This window comes from Diadema antillarum, unplaced genomic scaffold (genome assembly GCF_040938485.1).
Source record: "Diadema antillarum isolate AM-2024a unplaced genomic scaffold, OU_Dant_1.0 scf00000172, whole genome shotgun sequence".
Classification (NCBI taxonomy): Eukaryota; Metazoa; Echinodermata; class Echinoidea; order Diadematoida; family Diadematidae; genus Diadema; species Diadema antillarum.
The window spans coordinates 2051540-2074120 of NW_027271061.1; the positions used below are offsets into that span (position 1 = coordinate 2051540).

The following is a 22581-nucleotide window of genomic DNA, read 5'->3' on the forward strand; positions in this document are numbered from 1 at the left end:
GTATACTGTATGTGTAGGTCCATACACACTGAATGTCTTTGATAGTAAGCATTTTATTATATCATCACATTTCATTTAAATGTACCCCGCCCGTCGGCAAGAAATGAATTAGGTCACCTATGAATCCCCAGGCTACCAGGTCTTAGAATTAAAATCTCTCGGCCATTATGGTAAAAAAGCATTAAAATACAAAGCGGACAAATTACCAACTTGATATCACCACCACATATCCTGTCACCAAAGATCAACTGACATCTCTAAATTTAGAAGAGCTTCTTCATCATAATGCCATGGCTGACAAGCACATTTATGTCATATTCACATCAATACCCAATACCTGAATGCATCCGCCTTCAGATCCTTAAAAAAAGAAAAGTTTTAGCTATCAAGCATGCACGCACAATCTATTTCACATCTGCCCCCCCCCCCCCCAAAAAAAAAACTCAACAAATCTCCATGGTCTCGATGGTGGGACACCCCCTCCCAGACCCTCCCCCGCTTGCTCATACAGGCTCATTCACTTCACTAGGCCTCTTTCTTTCTTTTTTTTTTTTTGCTTGTCAGCTGATGAAACACGACAGGGGAACCAGAAATATAAAGGCATCCAGCCCCCCCCCCCCCCCCCCCAAACACACACACACACACCTTGAAAAATGCTGGTGCACTGCCCTGGTCTTTGATGTACAATAAATTATCATGTGCTCCAGTACAGCTCAGCTTTGATTTTGAAGTACAATACAGTACTACCAAGGAGGTTTCAGAAATGGAGTTCCAACTGGTTGTAAACATTCAAACAGCTGTCAGTTTTCTTTTGATGTACAAAAGAATTCCACAGGTGACTTTGATGATAGCGGTCCGATGCCGCTGTCTTTCCGAGCAAAGAGATCTTTCATTTAAAACGCTGACATAATGTTGGCTATATTTTGTTTGTTTTTGTATCAATAAAGGAAATTAAATTTCAGCTAATGATAAGGCATATGAAAAACAAAGTAACTCCTGTCCAGGATTATGTTTAAAAAAAGTGTAAATCTGAGCCATAGGCCTACGTTGTGAAAATATTTGAACTGCACCCTTACTGGAAAGTCAATTTTATCATCTTTCCAATCACTTTCGACAAATGAAACTGATATGGTATAATATTCAAGTGTTGTTCTTTATTCATATACAATGTATATGTTAGATTAGAGTAAAAACATGCAAAGTCGGGTAATTTCAATTCTTATTTCATCAATTTTTGTGGAACTTTTATTCCCACATCCCTGTGTCTGTACCTTTATGTACCACTCATGTTTCAAAAGGAGGGACAGCGAAAAGTAATTACCATCATAAAGATTTATCTTTAAGAGTGACGAGTTTATGAATATATGATGCAATGCCACATGAATCAATTGTCTTCCTATCTGTGAGGCAGCTCCAGTTTAGCACATTCGTGTATATACTTCAAATATTTCATAGTGGCGGCATCAAACATGCATGGGATCAAAGGGAATAACACTGTTGTTTACTCCATCTCTTGAACCTCCTTACTTGATACTACCAAGGCCAAGCTGTACTGTCACTCTAATATTAGTCGAGTGTATCACTAACTTTAGTGTCAAATAAATATGACCAAAAAAAAAAAAAAAGCACAACACTAATGCACTTGTCAATTGTAGTCCCAGCCCATGGGTACCCGGGGATGGCCGGGACTTGCAACCAAGTTGCGCGGGGATTTCAGCATTTTTTTCGCCCGGGTGGGTCGGGAATAGACCGGGCTTTGTAAGGGGAAATTCACTTAATTTGCCCCGGTGGGCCGGGGATGTATCGGGGTGTTGTCGGGGGAAATTCAATTTATTTCGCCCCGGTGGGTCGGGAATGGACCGGGCTTTGTCGGGGGAGATTCACTTACAAATGTATTTTGCCCCGGTAGGTGGGGAATAAACCGGGGCTTGTCGGGGGAAATTCGCTCCAATCAAATGGCAGGGATATGGGGCAGGAATTTTGGCCGGGATTGAGCCAGATTTTGCTTGAGAGTTGACCATGACTTCTACCATTTCCAGTACGGTAATGTGACCATAAATTATTTTGCTTGACTAGCAATTCCCCGCTATTGAGGACTCGGTATTGCCCAAAAGTCGCGTAAACGCATGAATCACGTAATAAAATCGAGCCTTGCGTGAAACATGCGCGATTTGCGCATTTCATGAATTTTTCTGATGTGGAACCTTCGATCGTATTTTCCGCCGATGAGCGCCGGATCGGCGCTTTACGCGATTCCATGCGGGCTCGGTCACACTGCCCAAAAGTTGCGTAATCGCATAAATCACGTAAGAAATTTGTTTTTGCGTGCTTGTCCGTCGAGAATTTGACCATTTTCGCTGATTTACGCAATGGAAAATCACCGATGAATTGCGCAAGAACTATGGAAAGATCACGCAAAAATATAGCGCCAATCATACGTGAGTTGTTAGTGATACATTAGTGATTCATCGATCAGTATTTCGTAAGTATTACATGCGCTTATTTGCATGTTCTGTTCGAGATACATAGGCCTACGCCAATATTTTTTTTTCGGTGATTTTCAGTGATACGTGAAACATGCGTCATTATTTATGTCTGCTAATAGTCAGTGGAGAGTTGTTGGTGAATGCGATAGCGGCAACATTTTCGCGAACAATCGCTGATATTCCACGCATATTTCGCGCATTGTTCGCGTAAGAACTACGCAAACTACGCAAAAATTACGTTAAACAGCGCAATAATGCGTAAACTTTTATGCGAAGCCGAGTTTTGAGCTCCTCAAAACCCGGAATTGCGTAAAGCGCCGATCCAGCTGACATCGGCTGACAACTACGAAGGTCGATCCACGTTGTAGACAAACTCATGAAATGCGCAAATCGCGCATGTATCGCGTAAAATAAGGCTCGAATTTCTTACATGATTCATGCGTTTACACGACTTTTAGGCAGTGTGACAGGTCCTCAAAGGCCAAATTTCCAGCTCAAAACTCGGCTTCGCGTAAAAGTTTAGACAGTATTGCACTGTTTTGCGTAATTTTTTCGTAGTTTGCACTGTTCTTACGCGAAAAACGCGCGAAATATGCGTGGAAAACTACAATGTTCTTACGTGAAAAACGCACGAAATATGCGTGGAATATCAGTGATCGTTTTAAAAAATGTTGCCGCTTATCACGTTCATATGTGCGAATCATGCACGATTCATACGCAATTCATTGTGTGATAAAGCGCAGAAAATGCGTGATTTTCCGTGGACCTCAGTCGTCGCGCACAACCACGAATTCGCCCTATTTGGGGCCTTATTTGCGTGCCTATACTCTGAAAGTGCGTGGTTTAGTGATTTTTTTAAAATGTGATATTTCCGTAGTTCTTGCGCATTTCATCGGTGATTTTCATTGCGTAAATCAGCGAAAATTCTCAACGGACAAGCACGCACAAACAAATTTCTTGCGTGATTCATGCAAACTTACGCGACTTTTGGGCAGTGTGACCGGGCCTTTAGGGTCGGGACTTGGCCGGGGATTTCTATGCAAATACGCCCAGCTTGTCGGGGACTTGGCCGGGGATTTCTGCACAAATATTGCCCGGACTGTCGGGAAATTGGCCGGGGATTTCAACTTCAATTTTTCCCGGCCTGCCGGGGACTTAGCGGGGGATTTCCGTGAAAATTTTGCCCGACCCGTCGGAGACTTGGCCGGGACTTGGCCGGGTGGTGTAACATCCCAAAATTGCAAGTGGGATGCAAGTCCCGGCCATCCCCGGTTACCCAGGGGCCGGGACTACAATTGACAAGTGCATAACACTCACAGTCACAATCAATGCATGCACTCACTAAAAATATGATTCATGAAAAAGTGCCAGCCATTGAAATCTATAGTCCAGGGGATCTAGACCTAATGTACCGACCTAATCGACCTTCTAATACACTACATGTTGTACAGCTACTGTAGATTGTATTATTACTTGTCTCTATTGTAGGTACATTTCTCTGGGCAGTTTACATGCGTGGAGCTCGAGTGTGTGAACGTTTCACGCCCAGCTCAGCCCACCCGCGCCGTGCCCCAGTGCAGAATGGCTTTGAAGAGTACACGGCTCGCTCGGATGGACTGGCAAGAAGCGATACATGCCGTACACTGATCACTGCTAGGTTTACTGAGCTGTGTACACTGCTGAGAAGCTAAAGCGGTGTGATGCAGGGAAATCAATGCAATTGACATGTTTGACGAACGGAACAGGCACGATGTAACACACGCCTTTTTAGCATTTACAGAACATATGCAACGTTCCATTACTGGAACCTGGCACACTGATAATCATAAACATTACGATATAGCTCATGCACGCACTATGAAGCACAAATATGGAGGATTTTCTGCAAAAATACACATACTTGCCCTGAGTTCCACCTCTCCGAATTCTTTCCGCTTCGGCCAAAAATACTCGGTAGCAGCGCCCGAGCTAATACCAGTGACGTCACTTCCGCGTTTACAACAACATTAAAAAAAGCTCTCGAGTCGAGTTTCATTTTAGAGCAGTGTCAGCAGAAACAATGAGCATTCCATTCATCTGAATAGCAAATTTGAAGGGTTGAACTTATGCAGATTTGAACGATTTCTATCATTATTATCATTCAGTCTGAAAAACAGTTGCTTTTCTGTTCTTATTGATAAATCGTTATATGTAAAATGTTAGTTAGTACCAGCAGCGTGATCAGAGGTGCTTGAAAGAAGACTAAGGGAGTCAGCCAGCGAGCAAGATAGAGCAACCGCGTTTAGTACGTATGGGACTTGCAATTCTTCCGTACATCACTACGTACCATGCAAATGCAGCGCAGTGACATGCAGGCTAGCAATGCATGAGAGCGCCCCCGTGTGTAATAATTCTGTGTGATGTGATAGTGTGCTGACTACATATCGGACGGACGCCAGCCTGTGAAGGGATACGCTAACCATGGCTGATGTGCTGAGTATTCTTCGTCTTTATCATTCTCAAAACAAAGAGATCAACGAAAGAGACAATGATGTCATATTTGGAGAATTCTCATGGCCGAAGGATACCAAAACAAACTACGTGATCTGTGGGTAAGTGGCGTCATCTTTGACTTTGTATGTGTGAGTATGACGACGGTAGAGAGATCGTCGGCAGGCATGCATCCTCGTCTCGCAGCATCACAACACAACAGCTGCGCTGCGCCAGCCCAGGGCCAGAGGAGAGCATCCATCGGGCAGCTGTAACGTGTTCGAGTGTAATTTTCTAACGTTACGTATTGTAAATATGAGTTAATTAGGCAAATTATTATAGAGCGTGCATTTATAAACCATATCATATTCTAAGGTACAACAAGTAACAGATCAAGTTTGGAAAAAAGGTTTTAGTTAAAAATAAGGAGGCGCATAAGTATAGCCCGGTGGGTGAGAGGGCGCTGTTGATGATACTGCTGATCACCATTTACGGCGTTAGCATGATACAATTACAAAGATTGACGAAGTTGAGCTGTCATCAATTCTAAAGCGCGTAGGTGTTGCTAGGTAACGTTGCCTTCTAGTGATGCCAGGAAGCATGCTTGTGTGCTTCTTAGTATGACATCACCGAAGAAGTTTGCTAAAGCTGCCATCCCCCTCAGCCAAATCATGAGCCGAACTGTGATCACACCACTGACTACAGTGGATTGGACTTCTTCGGACTCGGGGGGTAATGGGTCAGGGTACTGTAAGTGCTAAAGAGGAGTCCATAGCGTAGGTCTCTAGGAAACTTGCGCCGTGAGCCCGCGTATGGGCAATTCCACGGTAACTAGGACACAGGTGCCAAAAATTCAAAATGATATTTGTTTCAAACACCATACATTTTCAGACAGTACTTGAGTTGAAGTTTTAAGAATCATTATGTTTTTCAATAAAAGCGGCCATTTTGATTTTCAAAATGGCTGCCAAAATATGCCTATAACTCAATGGTGAAAAGAGTGTATTGTCGCACAACTTACTCTCTGTATATCCACTTTATTAGTACTCTAAACAACAATCTTTCATATGTATGCAGTTACCAGAGAAGTCTTTTACCACACGATAGAAAAAAAAGCTGGTAGCTTTAAAGAATTTGATAAAAACTGTTAATTACTTTGATAATGATGGATGTAACATCAGTTACCAAAAACAAGGAATTTTTAAGTTTATTCATCAAAGGAAGTGAGCTGTATGATGTAACTTGGGATTTCTAATGTATGCCAATATGCCTTTATTTTAATACCAGAAATAAGGATACTTGGCATACTGGAGAGTCAAAATGAACACTACAAAATGTGTAACGTCAGTTACCGAAACATCATACACGAGTATGTAACGTCAGTTACCATGACAGTAGTTATAACTGAGGCAAATTTTTTTACTTTTGGCCATTTCAATACATCTGGGAAGTCAATTTACAACAAAGAGCAGCAATCCCTTTCATAGGAAATGATGTCATTACCATGGTATGTCCATGGATATTTTTTTTTTAGATTTTATTCTATTTCTAAATTCATTTATTCATTCATTTACCATGATTATCTTTTTTTTTTGGGGGGGGGGGGGGGCTTGAGCTTTCGATTTTGATTCAGCACAAGTTTAAGGTTAAATCATCTGGAAGTTTAGTTTGCCACATGCAGTATATGCACTCAAATTAGTACATTCCCAGTCCTACGGGATGATAAAGCTACCAAAGTTTGTAGGCCTAATCAGTGACATGATTGCATGTTAACCACATTTTCTATTAAAAAAAAAAAACTTCTGCACAGCTGTATAGGTAGTACCAACAGTTTAACAATCTTCACCAATGTTTGCTTCTGCTGGCATTTTTCTTCTTTTTTTTCAGGAAGCTTAGTCAAGTTTCTACCTCAAGGCAAATGCACAAACAGATATTTCTTCTCTTGCACTTAAATGTGTGGTGTTCATGTAGTTAACATGGCTCATCTTGTATTATGGTACATAAGCCATGTACTCATTATTGTTTGAAACTTAACACTGATGTTGCTCAAAGTGAGAGAGGATTCTATAGGGTTTTAAAAAAATTGTTCATACAGTGTGTATTTGTTGATTACTTTATTCTATTCATGCAGGGACATTTTGTAATACAACACATAATTATGAACAGGAAGAGTTTTTTATATTGATTTTAGTATTCTTTCGTTGCAAAGTCCGATTTCTTGGTATCTCGAATGTATTTGCAAGCCGTGATATATCAGTGAAAAGGAAAAGAAAAACAGTTAAATTACTTCAAGCCAGGAATAAAACAATAATGCTCTTTTGACCAAAAGAGCATTTATTTTTCTTCTTCACAGAGAAATATCAAAAGTGCGACACTTTTCATTTAAATCAATTGATGATGGAGATCATCAGGAGTAAAATAAAAAAAAAGGAGAAATATATCACAATAGATTTCATACACATTTATGCATATTTATGAGTTGATACATGTTTTTTCCCCATGACCTGGAAGTTATTTTGATATATTTTCAAGCACAAAAGTATCCATGTTTTGTGTAGTACTACAAGGTGTTATGGGTGGAGCATTCTATGTAGATAAAAACTTTCCTGTTCATTAAAAAACAAACAAACAAACAAACAAAAAAGCCCTTAGTCATGTCAATATACAGTCAAACCTGCCTTAGCGGCCACCTGTCTATAGCGGCCACCTGTCTATAGCGGCCACTGAAAAATCCCCCCGAGAGAAAAGCCATGTTAAAGACCCTGTGTATAGCGGCCGCCTGTCTAACGCGGCCAGCGGCCACAAATTTTGTTTCCCGTGGTAGATTTTAACCTGTCTATAGCGGCCAAAAACCTGATGGAGCCGTAGCCGAGCCGATAATTCAGCGTGTGTTTCTGCTTTTTAGCCGTGCTAGTCATTCAGTCCCAATAATGCACTAGTGTTAAGTTTTCTTCATGACTGTGCACATGCTACGGTTACTGTGCAACAATTTCATAAACACCGACATTGTTTTATGCATGATACACACGTGTGCATATACGTACACACATACATGTACATGTAAGTGTTTATAGATGTATACAACGATGATACATGTACATGTAGGCAATGTACACAAAGATGGATTACCTGTCTATAGCGGCCACTTGTCTATAACGGCCACTTTTTCCGTTTCCCATGGGTGGCCGCTATAGACAGGTTTGACTGTATTTATACTAGGAACTGCTTAATCTATCAATGGCTCTGTGTAATCATAAATGTTGAATAAAAATTTAAATCTTCAGACAAATGTCAAGAAATATCCTCTTGTGCATTTACATTATTTTTGCCCAACTGTGCTATGGCATGGGGGGGGGGGGGGGGGGGGGGTGCCCCCTAAGGGCCCACCCAATATTATTTGTGTCTTTAGATTTTGATTTAATTTGTTGCTGTAGTTGCCTGGGATTGTCACTGGTACATTGCAGCAGTATAATAACCTGTTAAATAAATTAGTTCTCTGTAAACCCCACGGCAAAGTATGTGTAACGTCAGTTACGTAACGTCAGTTACTGACATGTTTACCTTTAAGTTTTCATAGAACACAAAGAAAATGGACTACTGTTTCATTTCATTGTGTATTTATGACTGATGAACCAAGGTATGACTCCATATCAACCAAATCATTCTGAATGGTCAGAATTATGAAATATCACATAGCTATTCCCAATCATGATTTTGCATGTGTAAACCCTATGGCAAATGTAAGCGTAACGTCAGTTACGTAACGTCAGTTACCGTCATGCCTTCACTGAAATTGGCATGGTGGTAAAAGGAGACAACTAAAGTGCACATTATTTTGCACACCTGTTCCTAAGAACCTAGGTGTATTGCCATATTAAACACATAAAGGCTAAAAGTCAGGGACATGAGATATTTCCATTTACATCTACACCATAATTTCCCATGTCCTTTTTCCGTAACGTCAGTTACCGACACATTTTCACTTGCTATGTGATAAGAAATGCAGTTTGAGAGAAAAACTTTCCACCTATTTCTTCATTCTCATGAACTTCTTCATCAATGCTAATTGCAAGCCCAAGGTGCTTTCATTCACAAAACTACAAGGTAAACAATTTCATGAAAATCCTTACGTGTAACGTCAGTTACCGTGGAATTGCCCGTATGCATTTGACTACACCACCGGGACCATGTGCCTTTAAACGGGAACCTGAGCTGAGTTTCACACTAAATTCCCAGTGAGGAAGAGAGACCTGTACAAAAACTACAATATGTTGTACTGTAGCTGTCTAACATTAGTTTTCTTTCTTCAAAGAGTCAAGTTAAGCTCAAGTCAACAGCAGTGTCCCAGGGTCTGCATCAATGCAGGAAATCCGCTCATGAGGGGGGGGGGGGGGGGGGGGGGGGGGCTCCATCTCACAAGGCACTCTCCCTCTCATGAGTACCTCTGGGGTAGTTAAGGGGCTCCCTCCCCACAGTGCTCATGAGGCCTCCTCCTTACTTCTCATCCATCTCACATCTGATATATAAATGGTTGCAAATTCGCACTGTGATTTTTTGTTTAATACACACACATGGACATGTACATGTCCACTGTACATGAAGAGAATCTAAAGAAAAATTCTATTTGTTTTGATTAAAACTTGGATTTTTGTTGAAACAAATAGAATATTTTCTTCTTCTCATCAATGTACATTCTCCTTCTCATCAATGCACCACATCTTTTTCCTTTTTCCCATACTCAGAGTCATATTTTCTTTTTTTACATCTGTACAATGTATTGCCATTCATTCAGTTTTTTTTTATTTGTTCATTTAGCCATTGATGTATGAACACACAAGTTTGAAATAATTATACAAGCACGCTCGACCATGTGCATTGTTGTCACATGTCAAGTACTGGCTGGTTACCTCACACCTCCGTGCAGCTCCACTTAAACTATCATGGGATGGTGGAACAATGTTGTATGTCAGCTCAGTGAGGGATGGCATGGTGAACAATAAGTGTAAATCTTACTTATTTATGTCTCATTTAAATATCTATGGTTGTATTTATCCACTTTTTCCTTCCACAGTACTGGCAAAGAAGGGGAAGCCAAAAGTTACTACACTCTTGAATCCATCTTGTATCTCTTGAAGCATGACAACATTAACCATACAGCTTATGTCAAAAAGGCTCTTGTGAGTATAGCTTTTTTTATTTAGTCTGTGTTTATATGGAAGTTTTGCTGTGAAATGTGTGAAATACATTGTAGATGTTACAACGGGATGTAGTGTTGAAATCACCTTTTTTTAAAAACCAATTTGCATTTGCAACTTTTTGTAAATTGTTTTTGTGTATTGCGGATCATGATCCTACAAAAGGTAGGAATATCTGTCATATTTAGCTCACAATTATGGCTTGTACTGTGTGGTAGTATTTTTGACCGTTGATTTAGCATGGGAATAAAGAGCACTGAGTAAATGAATGAATAAATGAATGAATACAGCCTGTGCCCATACAATGTACAATGTACTTCATGATTAGAATGGCTGATGTTTTCCACCCTATGATAATGACAGAGATGTGGCATGAAGTTTATACTGAATTTTCTTGTAAAGCATGCAGATATAGTCTCAACTTGAATTCAAAGTAAATTTTACACAAATTTTATGCTTTGTGGGGACTGCCAGTGTCTGCTTACTACACAAACTTTGTATTCAGTGTGAACTGCACAGCACAGTCGGTCTGATTGATTTAATTTGATTCATAGATATAATATCATTTTCTTCCAGGCTGAAAACATTCCAGTTGTTCGTCGTCCAGACAGAAGAGACTTGCTTGCATACCTTGGTGGTGAAATAAGTAAGTGTGCAGTTATTCTATAATTCATCTATTAAAGCATTGCAGAAATACAGACAGATTTCAAGTTTCAGAGATGGCCTTTAAATCTTTACCTTCATAAAGTGTAGATGGTTGGCTGTTAATTCTGTACATAGCTTCAAGTTTATTTTCAGTATATCCATACATGGGTCCTGCTGATAGCAGTGATTTATTTTTATTGTCTATGGTGATATTAAAGCACACAGGGTATGCAATCATTACTTTCTCACTTTAAAAAATTGTAACTTCTAAAAGAATGCCCCAACTGACTTAAAAATTCACATGCAGCATGCTAAGACATCAGTAATCACATGTGGTAAGACAATAGCTAATTTCTTCTCATTTACTGTTAATTATTAAAGATTAGTTACCAAAAAGTCCCCCAAAACCCATGTAATGCGTCAAAAAAATGTTTTACAACTTACGTAAAATCAAGATTTGAGGTCAATATTTTAAGATTACCCCTATGTGTTTGGTATCAAATTAATGGATTTTTTTCCTGGCATTACTTGCATGCAATAAAAAACAGTGGTTCTTTCAGCTGGAGAAAGTTATGAGGTCTGAAGTCCCATCCTGGTAGGAGTGTAATGCTGGCTTATTTTTGTGACATTGTGACCTTTTAACCCATGCTGTACAGCTATACATGGAGAAACAGCTTATTTTTCTGCTTTTCCTTAAAGTACATGTACTGAAGACACACTACAATATGATGTGCTGTTTGCCAATAAATGTTCCGCCAGTTTTGAGTTTTGAGCCATTTTCAAATGCTGATAAAAAATAAGTGCAGCCGTTTTTCAGTATTTTCAGTGAGGTATATCCTAATTTGACTACTTAAAAGAATCTTTCCCCCTTATTGAAAATCCTTGTTTTTTTAGCCATGAATTGAACATATGTAGAAATCTATTGTGTGGAAATTTTAGCAAATTTGAGCAATAAGAACTTATTTTTTTTATATTTTGTGATATGTCATGGCTATGTGCTGGTGGTGAATCAATGAAAGGGATATTTATCAGGAATATCTAACAGCAATATCAGATGAAAAAAAAATATTCTCTTTTTTTTTAAATGAATTTTTCCAATATATTAGTCATTTCAATGTAATTCAACACCCCTAATTAAAATGCTAATTTATGTGCAGTTTAATGCAAAATTTTGACTCTTTTTTACCATGAAATGAAAATTTGAACACTCAGCTACAACAAACAGCAAAAAAAGCATTTTCACCAAGTTTTTTCATTTTCCCCTGTTACACAATTGCATACCCTGATTGTGCTATTGACCCTATATGACTTCTCCAACTGTGAAATAAATCAAGAGGTATAGCTTAGAAATTCTCTAACTGTGTGGTGTGATGTTTTAGTATGTCCAGTAGGATACTTCAGAGGTCAGTGGGAAGAATCTAGTGGTCATCTGGACAGAATGTTGTCAGAATTTGTTTGTGATCGTGAAATGAAAAGAGAAAGATAAGTTTCAGACAAAATGTGTCAAAAGATGAGACATCAAATGCATGATGTCACACTGAATGTGTATGATCATGTGACAAAATAGTGCAGGTGATTTCATGAAACTTAGTTTAGCATGCTTGGGTACCTTTGTGATTTGGTTTTGGCAGAGAACTATGAGGGTCATTAACAACAAATTCTTCAATTCTCATATCATTTGTGTGTGTGTGTGTGTGCTAATCGTGAATTCTTCTTCCATTTTTACCCAAAAGAAACCTCTGCGAATATCGACAAGAGTGCACCCCCGGAAATATCAAGACAGAGACCCACACAAGGTATGTTGTTGTTGGTGGTGGTGACGTTGTTGCTGTTTGTTGTTGTTGCTGCTGCTACTGCTGAAAGTCTTGTTGTTTGACTTGCCTAGTGTGGGAAATAGAAGACGCAAGTGTCTACCTGAACATTAAATTCTTGACAATATTTAGGATATTTCAGGCCAACCCTTGGATTGCAGATCTTCCACTACATAAAGATGAATTTGTGACACCTGATTTAAATGGAACGTTATCATTGGATGGGAGGTTGTTTCATTTGAGTTGTTTGAACATCAGTCCTCTGTATTGTCTGCTATGGTGCTATATTGATCAGGAGGAATTGAAACTCATGGAATTGAGAGATGAATTGTAAATATTAGACACTTTTACAGTTATTGTTGGTCATCAAACTTGACCTGAATCTTCTTTGATATAAATCATCTACTCAAACTTAATTATTGTATATTTCAGTAGCTGTAAACAAATTTTGTAATCATTCAATATTTCGCTCTGATAGGACTTTTTGAGAGGAATGTGAGAAGGATGCCACTGAAAGGAGATCTTGCTATGGTACATGTATCTTTAATTTTTTGTTCTCATTGGATACTGTGGAATGAATATTGACATTGGTTCTCTTTCTGTTCCAGTATTCAAAAGACCAGCAGAAGAACCACCTTCAGAACCCTCAAAGATCATTCGCTTTGAGGATGAAGAAGTCAAACAGGACAAGGTATGCAGCAATCTAAAACACTTGTTTAATTTAATTACAGGTATTAGCGAGCTGTAGACCTGAGACGCGAACGCTAAGACGACACAGCCTCCTGGGTTGGACAATGGAAACAGCTGTCTCGCGCATGTGAAAAACATCATCTTTTGCCTAATTAGCGTGGTCTCTATAGCGTTGCATCACAGATGTAAAGTTCACTAGTGATGGAGGAGGGAGACATCAAATTGTCATTAATGGGATATTGACTTCATTTGATAGAAATTTGAAAGTTGTCAGGAGCAATGGATAAACTGTCAGCCTTACTAAAGAAGCATTTCAACTCCATCGAGCGCACTTGTGATATGTTAGAATGCAAGAATACATCCATTATATATATATGTATATATGTACATTTATTGATGAATCTAAATCTGTGTGAAATTGCTACAATCTACAGCTCTGGAGCTGTGCATTGCAGCTGCAGTGTCCCTATCATGGGATACTCTGATTTTCCTACTCTCTTAAGATACTCCATTTCTTTGAAGAGGGAGAAACATATATTTAAGAACGCGAAGTCTGATGATGTTGATATTTCAGTACTTCCATTGCATCATGATGGATTAGGAAGATCTTTCTCCATCTGCCGAGATTTGCATAATTGTTTCTTTGCATAGAGTAGGCAATTTGTTATTCATTGTATTCCGGTATTCTTTACCAGGGTAGTCCCATCAGCGCTCTCCAGAAAACAATGCAGGCAGCGACTATAAGTGTTGTATATGTTTGCATTCTCATTGTGGTCTCATTACCATAGAAACGTCTGTTGGAGAGGTTGGAGGATCACAAGGAAGGCGCTGTGGCCACGACAAACCAAATCAGGTGAAGACTTTTAATCCACTTCCACTCAAAGTTGTCTCTAATTAGGGTAGTATGAAGAGAAAGATGAATTTGCACCCTGCGTGCATATATGAGCACATGTGATATGATTTAAATCGCTTACAACTATTGCTTGGTATGCCTCCAGCTTAAATAAACTGTGCAGGAATGGTTACATCTAGTTTTTTCATGTTTTTGTAAAGGCTGGAATAGTTTGCGGTATGTGAATTTTGGGCACTTCTAAATTTGTGTGAAGAATGAAGTGCATAGTTTAAGAGGTATTAAGACATGTATAGGAATGCCCCCTTTTATGATGCTTTAGGCAATTGAGGTACAGTGAAATTGGTCCAGCGAGAAAAACATTATGTTATGCACATATGTTATGCACAAAAAGTACATTTTACAATACTGCTTGAGAAGGATCCAATCATGTCACGTGACATGCCTTGTTTAGTTACAGGTTGTAAATATCAAAAATGCATGAAGCTTGAGATAACATGTAGCCTGTGTTGCTTGTGAAGTTGCCTGCAATAGAGGTATGATGTGTATGTGCTTTGTGTCCAATGTCATTCCGTAAGCATTTAGGAATATGTTTTAAATAATCAAATTTCCCCTAACTCCTTAAATTGGCAGCTCCCTGTCAGACACGCTGTCCATCGAGCGTATCGCCTCCATCAGGGCCAAGATCCACATCAAGAAGCGAGTCACCATCAAGCCCGACGACGACACACTGGGCATGGGTATCCTAGAGCAGCGCAGCTTCATCGACGCCGAGGTCGACGTCTCTCGCGACATTATGAGCAGGGAGCGCTACTGGCGGACGAGGACTTCGGTGCTCCGGAGTAATGGCAAGGTGAGCTGGTGCTCTTCTCTTTATCAATGTGACTGGCACCGACTGGACTTTTGTCTGTACTACATGTAGCTGGGCAGACAAGTTGATCCGCATTTCCCTAATACCTGGTCTGCTCCCAGTTCTCATGCTGTTGGTGTCTTGGATAGGTTTGCATTTAAACCACAATCTGTGGAAACTGCTTCCCACTTTAAAGAATAGGATGGATTAGGTGACAAACGTCCTCTTCCTGTATCGTGAACATAGTTTCATATCTCTTTCATAAACTTATACATGTATGTGTCCATTAACCTAGATATGAGCAACATGAAATACCTATAAAGTGTAAACCAACTGTTTCATAAACTCACTACAGGGCACTCCCATTATAACAAAGTCCTCAATACTGGCAGTTGGGTTTTGTTGTATTGAAATCTTGTCATGACTGAAGGGAAGTTTGCACCATGGATGTCAGTGATAATAATCTTGGGACCTGAATGTCTCCTTCATTGTGAGGAATGTAACACATTTTTGATACAACGGTGTTCATTGTAATGGGAGCCTCCTGTGTCTATTAACCTAGATATGGGCAACGTCTCATCATATCAACTCACGTTTACAGTTTGTTTGTCTTTTTTTCAAAAAAATGATAATGTTGTGACTAGTATGTATGTATATGGTATTAAAGTTAAACTCCAAGAAACGGCTATCACTGTAATGATTTGTCTTTACAAATTACTACGCTGTCATAACAAATGTTCAGACTAAGGACTCTTAGTTGATATCTGCACTCTTAGTTTTGTGTCACCATACATTTTCAACCTCTAGGCCTTTTCAGCATGAGAAATCATTCGAAGTATGCTAGTGGACTTTTTTTTCCCCCCTGTTAGTTGCCTTGTAACTGGTTCTAGTCTCAGACGTCAAACCCTAACTGGAAGAGTTATTTAAAGTGATTGCATTTTTATTATGATTCACAAACATATCCCTTCTCTTTCATTTGAGAATGAAAGTAGTGTGCATATACTGATTGTTGTAAGTGTTATGTTATGTGATGTAAAGTGTTGCTTTGTTTATTTTTTTAGATTTTTTTTTGTTTTCCCACAGGAATTCAAGAATATCTTTGCCATCCTGCAGTCAGTGAAAGCCAGGGAAGAAGGGAAGCAGAGTCAGCAAGCTCAGTCCCAGAACACACACCAGACCCCCTCACAGAGTCAGGTATCACATACACCGTCTACAGTATGGATACCCTTTAACTCTATTACTGTATACGCTGTTATTTTCGCGTATGACGAGGCCATAGACATTTTCACGAGATGTTGGTTTCGCGAATTGATGCCGACGCTTCCATTAATGCACTATTAACAGGGCGCATAGAGACATTTTCGCGTGTTGTTAAATTCGCGATCCAGCTGTGATTCCCAAAATTCGCGAAAATTAAACCCTCGCGAAAATAACAACTTATACAGTACAATGCATTCTGAAACATGTCACAATGTGTTCTTTCTTTTTCACAGGAATGAAATGCCTCCAAGCACAAGGAAAATCACCCGTTGTTTTTAAACACTTGCAGATATTTTGAATCCAATTTACAGCCATTACATTAATTGTTGCACTGTCAGCCAAGCCTCAGGCAATCTTTGAAGTAGTCACAGCTTCCTGTTTGTTCTGAAAAAAAAAAACCACACACATAAACAAAACAAAACAAAACAAATTTGTAGAGCTCTAAGAAGGTGTGCAGAATGAGCAAATATATCAGAAGACTGGTCTATTGATTTACAAGGCACTATGTACACTATTAATGTGAAACTTGCAACTCTGCTTATTTATCTGAAAGTATGATTCCTGGTACCAGCACTATTGATACTTTTGTTTAGTTACAGTGTAAAACTGGTTGCAATGGTGTAATACTGGTTGCAAAAAAATAAATAAGTAATTAAAACAAAAATAAAACAAACAAACTCCAAAATATGAAGGCTGTATCATCCAGATATTTTTAATGGAATTGATCATATTTGTTTTTTTCTCTTCAAAGCCGGAGAGAAGGAAACCTGTGCAGCAGACCGCTCAGCTCTACAACAGATACGATCAGGAGAGATTCAAGCGGAAAGAAGGTAAAAGCAGAAACAGAGGCTAGACGACCAAAAAAAAAAGAAATAAAATAAAAAAAAGAAAAAGAAAAAAAATATGTATATATATACCGGATACAGAGACAACAGCATCTGTTCATTCTATATGAATTTGTCATGCACTTTGACGGATCTACATGCGTACCTGAAGATCAAAATGGTGTGCAATGAAATATGACATCAGAATATCAATGAAATTAAAACTGCAAACTATTGGGTTGTAGACTCAAATGAATCTTTCATTCAGGTCGTATTGCCATTGGCATTACATTTGTGTTTGATTTGCTAGACATGAATCTTTTCCAAAGTGAAAATGTTTTTGTTTTGGTTTGTTTGTTTTTAATCCTGTGGCCAAACTTTTTGTACTCTGAATAGAATCTCACTGATTATAGCATGAAATTTTGACTGATTTGAGTAAAATGATATGCCTTTGGTGGTGAGAAAGTGATGTTTTCATTCCTATTGTGAGCAAACATTTATGTGCACTTGTGTGAAGGGGATGTCACACAAATGACTTCAAAGTCTCCCTTTTTTCAACCATTGCTTTAATACTCTCTTTGCAAGTGAATTTACATAATCATTTAATGTTTGCATGTTTACTGAATGTACATATATTCATGGGAAATATTTACCATAGTTGTACAATGCCTTTTTTAGACATTCACATATATATAGATATGTCATTGTGTGGGTGTACATGAATTGTGAATCATTCAATAAATCCTGGATTCATATTTGTCCCATGACAGAGACGGAAGGATTCAAGATTGATACTGGCGGTACTCACATGGGGTCCTTCCATGGCATGTCAAATCTCAACAAGCCAGCACCGGTGAGTAATGAGTAAAATCTGCTCTCAAAGGACAAGAACTCTGCCACAAAGAGAATATATTGCATGAGTAATGGGGCAGTCACATGACCAAGTTGGCCTCTTTTTTCCCCTTTTCTGAGGTGGGTGTGTGTGTCACCATATGAGATGATTTGTGCAGATTACAATTGTCATGACCCTTTTTTATCATGTTAGTGATTTTTTTTAATGGTTTCTTCATATGTGTTTGTCTTACTTCAGCATTTATAGTCACATGACCATTTATGTTTGGCGTAGCATGCATATATTTCATGGGAGCAATTTTCCCAGGAGCAAATGTCATGGAACTATCAGAGATATCGACCTTCTCCTATTGTAATCTTGTCTCTGTGTCCAGGATGCCACACCCGTTCGCAAGCCAGTTGCCCCCACCCCCGCCCCAAGACCAGAGCCAGCTTCCACCCCCAAGGCCCAGACTCCCACCAAGAGGGTATCCCGCACCCCCATTATCATCGTCCCAGCGGCCAACACGGCACTCATCACTCTCTACAACGCCAAGGATCTGTTACAAGACTTCAGGTGAGCCCTCATTGGGTTGATGAGCGGCAATGGGATATGAACTGGCTCTCCATGTTTGAGTTGACTTTAATACAGAGATTGAAATAGAACAAATCAGAAGTTCATTGCAATTGAACCTCATATAACAAATTTGCAGAATTTTGCATGTCAAAGAAAAATCAAAACACAATGATATTGGTGGACATAATCCAAACTACATGTAGATGAAGCGTTGATATTATCGTCTCACAGCTGTCCCATTGGTTTATATAGATTGATGTTATACAAATTGTGTGCTTAGGTGATAGCAACTAAAGTCTCACCTTTCTATGAGTCACCATTGTGGTCATTTAATGCAGAGGGTACATCTTTTTCTTTTCGCATAAAAATATGGAAATTTAGCAAAGAGTTGTGGGCAGACCCATTGGAGACCTATGAGATGACGATGATGTCACCATTTGTATCTAGTCTTGATTGTGGCCAGTATCGTGGCACCATGAAAATTTCTCTGAAGTGCATATTCCTCACTATTGTTATTTTATTTATTCTTTGTTTATAATCTCTCCAAAATGATTTGGGAGTATTGCTTCACTTCAAGAGCATCTTCCTTTAATTGTGTGTGGTTGCATTAATCAATTTAGAATTACCCTAATGTGAGCTTAGCCTCAAGCAAAGAAAGGATCTGTGTATACCATTACAATACATATACTGATTTCTTGTGCTGTTTCTGCCCTTGTAATCTTCTCTATATGCAGTGTCTATGCACTTCACCATTTGTTGGATCTCGTTTTGTGTAAGTGTTGGTTTTAACTCTTCATCCGTCTTCGTATTTGTCAGATTTGTCACGTCGGATGAAAAGAAGAGGCAGGGAGCGAGGAAGGAGAATGATGTGTTGATCCAGAGGCGGAAAGACGACGGCAGCACGGTGCCGTACCGCGTCATCGACACGGTCACCAAGCTGTCGCCACAGGACTGGTGAGCTACGAGATCTTTGATCTCCGTTCTGGTTGAATGTAGACATTGACCTTTTGTCCTGTAGTCAAATCTAATGTCTTGGCTCCTATTAATGAGGAAAGGCAAATTTTATTGCAGACTAGAAGCAAAGTCAAACCTGCAGGGTAAATTGGCACCGGATTTGGCAAGTGAATATGTTCAAATCAGTGGTCACATGTGTACAGATGAAGTGAATGCAGAGCATGCACTGAGGACTGCACAAAGACAGCTTGGAAACAAATTGTGTTCTCATTTATTGATTTAAATGAAAGAGACAAAGATGGAGTCAGAGGGCAGAGTTTGATGGTGGTTGTTGTTGTTTTTCCTATCTGGAAGGAAAAGCTTGTGTGCAGAAAACATTTCAAACATTTCTTTCTCCCAATCTATGGCATTGAATCATCTGCCAGATCTTGACATCCAACTTCACGTATGAAATTGGCTTGAAGTAAGCTCCACCACCAACACTTAGTCTGGATGGAACACAGGTTTTGTGAAGGCATTTTTTATAGTTCCCTAGTTAGTGTGATGTCTTTGTGTTTTAATGATATTCACTTGTCTCATCTTAGGGCTGCAGTAATCAGGCCTTAGTGATTTTGGTTATGAAGGGACGCGACGCGTGCACATCTTCTCGCTATCTTTCGTTTTCCAGTCATTTTATCCGATAAATAACTTTGGTACAGTGGTATATTGTGCTATTGTATTGTTGGTGCATTGTTACTGTTGGCATCAAATGCAGAGCATTCTCTTCAGTGCAAATGAGATCTGAGGCATATCATGAAGCATTTTGGTCTGATATTTTTCTGACAAACTGTTACAAGCTACTGAAATCCTTGCATCTGATTGGCTGAGAGCAAATTTGTCCGACAATATTGTCCGACAAAATGCTTCTTGAAATGCCTTCTGTGAGATATGGACGTGGTTCCAGTCGTATCTGAAATCCTATCTAATGTGTACTTAATATGTCGTGTTCTTATCTGTTTGTGTCTTTGTCTCCATGTGTCTGTCTGTCTGTCCGTCCGTCTGTCCATCTGTCTGTCCGTCTTTCTGTCTGTCTTTGGGCTGTGTGGACAGGGATCGCGTGGTTGCCGTCTTCGTGCAGGGTCCCACCTGGCAGTTCAAGGGATGGCCGTGGATGAACGGAAACAACCCTGTGGACATCTTTGCAAGGAGTATGTCTATTTTACTTGTGATTCAATCTGTCATTTCTTAATCATTTCATACCATCATCAGATGGTGTGAAGATTATTTCAATCCCACACAAATTGACTGTTAGACACGTATACATAAACCAAGTCTACTTTACACTTAGAACAGTGAGCAGTTGTTGTAACAATTTTTCCCAACAACAAAATTTAAGTTGGAAATTCATTTTTACCCCTTGGTCTATTTCATGGCTGTGAAAAGTGATAGAACCTTATAGACTTATTAGTGTGACACCTTTGTGAGCAGGCTTCTTGCATATACAGCAGAACCTCATTATAAGGATTGTTGTGTATATGAAATTCCTCTTAACACAAAGTGATTTTGTAGTTACAACTCTTTATATTTTTCTGTTCTTGTCTCCTGATATAGCAAGATAATTGTCGTGCCTTTGAGGTCCTCAAAACATGGTTCCCCTGCAGTGGCCCATCATTAATATGTTGCTTGTCAGAATAAAGAGTTCCTCTCATGACTTTGCCCGCTCTTCTTCCCACGCCCACAGTCCGCGGATTCCACCTCAAGTATGAGGAGTTCAAGGTGGACCCCAACGTCAAGAAGTGGAATGTGCACATCATGGACATCAGCCGAAGCAAGCGCCACCTGGACAAGGCCAGACTGCTCAAGTTCTGGGAGGTTCTTGACAAGTAAGACACATTCCCCCCCTCATGTAGGCTTGTGTAGAGAGACAGTACTTGATGAAGAAAATGATGCTATGTCTTATGGTAAAGGTCATGTGTAGGGCCGTCTGGATTTCTATGAACGCCATGAATGGTTGTGATGTAACATTGACAAGTGTAAAGTGTTGTTTTTAAAAAAAGTGCAACGTTAAAAAAAAAAAGAAATGTTGGTGAGTATACACGTGAAACAAGTGTGTAACTTTGAACTGCATTTTAAAGCTTGCGTCTTTCAAATTTGCTTCATGTGCTCTGAATTCCCACATTGTGCTGCTTGTTTTCTCCTTCCCTCACACATATATCAGGGCTTGAGAAGAGGGACTGTTTTTTGTTTTTTTTTAAATGTATATATTTTGTAATGTAATGGCACTTTGAACTAATTACTGTTGTACTGTCATGAAGAATTCACACATTGACATACTGTTGCTCCTTTCTGTCTTTCCATTTCTTATCCAACAATCAGGTACATGGTTAAGGAGAAGCCTCATCTTCGGATCTAAAATAATTTGTGACACAATCCAAGCCTGCTCGTCAGAACTCAGCCACAGATCAGTCCGGGAACAACACTCTCACCCCAAGGCCGTCATTAAAAGGGTGGCTCCAGGGAACTTCCTCCTACAGTTGTACAGCTTGTGAGAGTGCCATGGAGTTTACATGAAGTCAATCTGATGCCTGGCTTCCCCGAGTCGCTCACTGAACTCCAAAAGAGCCTTAGCACAGAGGGCAAGTTGTGTTATTGTCATTCGTACAGTAGTGATGCAATACATGGTCATATGGGGATGTTCAATTGTCTTTTTTTTTTACTGCTTCTGTTTGTCATTTATATTTCTTTCAGAAGAAAGCGTAATTTCTGTGCTTATTTAAAGCTTCTGAAAAATATTTCCAAGATGAATAACGCATTTGGAAAATTCAAAGCATCATTACATTATAAGGTGCAAAGCTTCAAAGGTAGAGATTTAACCCTATTCTGGTCTCAAAATATGCGGGAGACTTCAATGAAAAAAGTCATTAAACGGCATGGCCAAATTTCTGCGCGTTGTGGAATCATGGCGCAAAATGTCGAGGGGGGGGGGGGATCCAGTTAATATAGGGTTAAAAGCACAAATTTTTCACCCATTATAATCCAATTACATGCTGGAGTTTTAATCCAGAGGTATCCATCTTGAAAGTTGCCAATGTGGACAACAGTTATCTTACTTGTCACTATGTAGCAGTCATTGCACAACTTCAAATATTGTATTTTGTGA

At 39.4% G+C, this 22581-nt stretch overlaps 2 protein-coding genes across 2 annotated transcripts in view; one reads left to right on the top strand and one right to left on the bottom strand.

Annotated features, from left to right (window-relative positions):
- The window catches only part of LOC139722800 (RNA-binding protein RO60-like), a 30372-nt gene extending 25936 nt beyond the window's left edge, over positions 1-4436 (bottom strand). The window contains exon 1 of the mRNA XM_071634091.1: positions 4387-4436. The gene's annotated coding sequence lies outside the window, so the exon portion shown is untranslated. The remainder of the gene's footprint in view (positions 1-4386) is intronic.
- A 502-nt stretch (positions 4437-4938) lies between these two features.
- LOC139722801 (parafibromin-like) lies at positions 4939-22343 on the top strand. Its single transcript, XM_071634092.1, has 15 exons — positions 4939-5077; positions 10027-10132; positions 10727-10796; positions 12529-12591; positions 13215-13297; positions 14085-14149; positions 14780-14999; positions 16080-16190; positions 17008-17086; positions 17851-17933; positions 18307-18488; positions 19305-19442; positions 20532-20629; positions 21163-21304; positions 21798-22343. The coding sequence occupies exons 1-15, from the start codon at positions 4947-4949 to the stop codon at positions 21832-21834; spliced, it is 1608 nt and encodes a 535-aa protein (XP_071490193.1). The 5' UTR covers positions 4939-4946; the 3' UTR covers positions 21835-22343.
- Positions 22344-22581: the final 238 nt, after the last annotated feature.